The sequence below is a fragment of the Phaethon lepturus genome, unplaced genomic scaffold, assembly GCF_000687285.1.
Source record: "Phaethon lepturus isolate BGI_N335 unplaced genomic scaffold, ASM68728v1 scaffold30558, whole genome shotgun sequence".
Classification (NCBI taxonomy): Eukaryota; Metazoa; Chordata; class Aves; order Phaethontiformes; family Phaethontidae; genus Phaethon; species Phaethon lepturus.
In genome coordinates, this window is record NW_010557360.1 from 1 (window position 1) to 2,257 (window position 2,257).

At 56.3% G+C, this 2,257-nt stretch overlaps 1 protein-coding gene across 1 annotated transcript; it reads left to right on the top strand.

Annotated features, from left to right (window-relative positions):
- Positions 1-1,020: 1,020 nt before the first annotated feature.
- On the top strand, positions 1,021-1,543 carry FAM78B (family with sequence similarity 78, member B; the record flags this gene model as incomplete). Its single annotated transcript, XM_010292754.1, has 1 exon — positions 1,021-1,543. A coding segment is annotated over one exon (523 nt), but the record flags the coding sequence as incomplete, so codon positions are not given.
- Between the last annotated feature and the right edge of the window lie 714 nt (positions 1,544-2,257).

A 2,257-nucleotide genomic window follows, 5' to 3' on the forward strand; every position in this document is an offset into this window, starting at 1 on the left:
TTTCCCCAGGCCAAGCGTGTGGGTGACGCGGGGGGATGCAGAGGGGCAAAGCTGTTGGCTCTGTGGCCGTGTCTTCTGCCATTTGAAAGGGGTGATGCGAGAGGGGGCTGGAGATGGCCGGAGGGGACCGTTCTGCGGCTTTCAGGCTCCCGCTGTTAGTGCCCAGCGCAGGACAGCAGGCAGGGCGGCCTGCGCAGGCACTGGGGGAGCAGCAGGTCCTCATGCTGCCTGCCCACGTCCTTGCATCATGGTAGATGCATATGCACGTGGCACTGAAGTGCTTGGGGACATTGGAGCAAGCAGAGGTCGTCACTTGTCGGGGGGATGGCAGCCGGGTGTCCCTGGCTGCTCACAGGCAATTTCAGATCCCAGATGTATTTGAAGCCAGAGCCTGGACTCGGTGGGAGGTTTCACCAAAGATCCCCACTTGTAACAGCCACGTGGTGATCGTCTCCCTTGCCGCAGCTGTGTGGTGTTGCTAACGTGGTCTGCAGCCAAGATTTGGGCTGGAATTTCCCCCCCCCCAGCCATATTGCAGGGATTTCATCGCACCAGTGGCAGACCTAATTGTGGTATTTAATTATTGTACGTGCCTCTGTGCAGGCGCATGTATTTAGAGGCATAAAAATCACAGACTTTTATTGCAGGAGGGGGCTGCTGATGGGCTTGGCCGGTGCTTTGGTTGCGGTGCTGCAGCTGGTGAGTGGGGAAGGCTGTTCTCCTCTGGCGCAGGAGCTGATTAAGGAGGGAGCGGCCCCAGAGAGACTCAGCAATGAGTTTTGGCCCAGTTGGTTTGATAGCAGGTTAATTAAAATAGTGTTGTGCTGGCAGAGCAAAGGCTTCAGCTGGCCGTGAGGGACTCAGTGAAGGAACTAAAGCTGAATTTATTCTTTAAGGAGGTCTGTGAGAGCTTGCTGTAGGTGGGGAGAGGGTCCCCAAGCTGCTTGCTTCCCCATCCCTTGCTGGGCAGTGTTGCTGCCATTTCCCTGCTAACCTGGCCTTTCTCTTCCCATTCACTAGGTCAAGCTGGGAGCTGCCCGACCTGCGAGAAGGAAGAGTAAAAGCCATCAGCGATTCGGATGGCGTGAGCTACCCCTGGTATGGAAACACCACAGAAACTGTGACCCTGGTCGGGCCCACTAACAAGATCTCCAGGTTCTCGGTCAGCATGAATGACAATTTCTACCCCAGCGTGACATGGGCTGTCCCTGTGAGCAACAGTAACGTGCCACTGCTGACCAGGATTAAAAGGGACCAGAGCTTTACCACGTGGCTGGTGGCCATGAACACCACCACCAAGGAAAAGATCATCTTGCAGACTATAAAGTGGAGGATGCGTGTGGACATAGAGGTTGATCCCATGCAGCTGCTGGGGCAGCGGGCTCGGCTGGTGGGAAGGACTCAGCAGGAGCAGCCCCGGATCCTCAGCAGGATGGAGCCCATCCCACCAAACGCACTAGTGAAGCCCAATGCCAACGATGCCCAGGTCCTCATGTGGAGACCCAAGCGAGGCCAGCCTATAGTTGTGATACCTCCCAAGTAGAGCAGCGCTGGGGCGTGCACATGAGGACCTGGATGCTGCCAGCCTGCTGCAAACGAACGGGGTTTCTGAGCCAAAGCAGACCCCTTGGGTTCTCCTGCCTTTGTAGCTGTGGTTGAAACATGGCTCCTCTTTAGTCAGAAAGAGAACCTGGTGGGTGCGGGGGTGTGGAAGAGGGACCGCTCAGCTGGAGGATTTCCCAGGAAGCAGAGTTGAGTACTTCCAGGGGCTTGTGGCTGGCAAAGAGGCTGTCTGACCTAAATGACTCGTCTTTCCTTGCAGGGCAGTGCAAGGAGCATGAGTGCGATTGAACCGTGCCTGTGGCAAATGCTACTTTCCACCCAACTGGAGGTAGAAGTGGAGACCGTGCCTGTGGTGACCCTTCCCACCGGGGCGCGGGTATTCCTGTGGTGTCTATACCTATGCATTTTGGATCGATAATTGCCCCCTCACCCTGCCTGCTGGGACTGGGCAGGAGGGCCTGGGAGTGGAGCCAGGGCCTGGTGCTGGCCGTTGCTGCTGCCCAGGAGGGGTTTTCAAGCCGATGGGAAGCGGGACACATTTTGCATGCGTCTGGGTGTGTTTGGAGTAGTTGTGAGTGTAGGAGATGCCATAGCTCTTTTCCGTCTTGGAGTGTGATCTAAGGGCAGGTTAGATGTCCTTTTGTTTTAAGGTGCACTAAATCTTTGCAATTCCTCCACACACGCACCCCCCCAC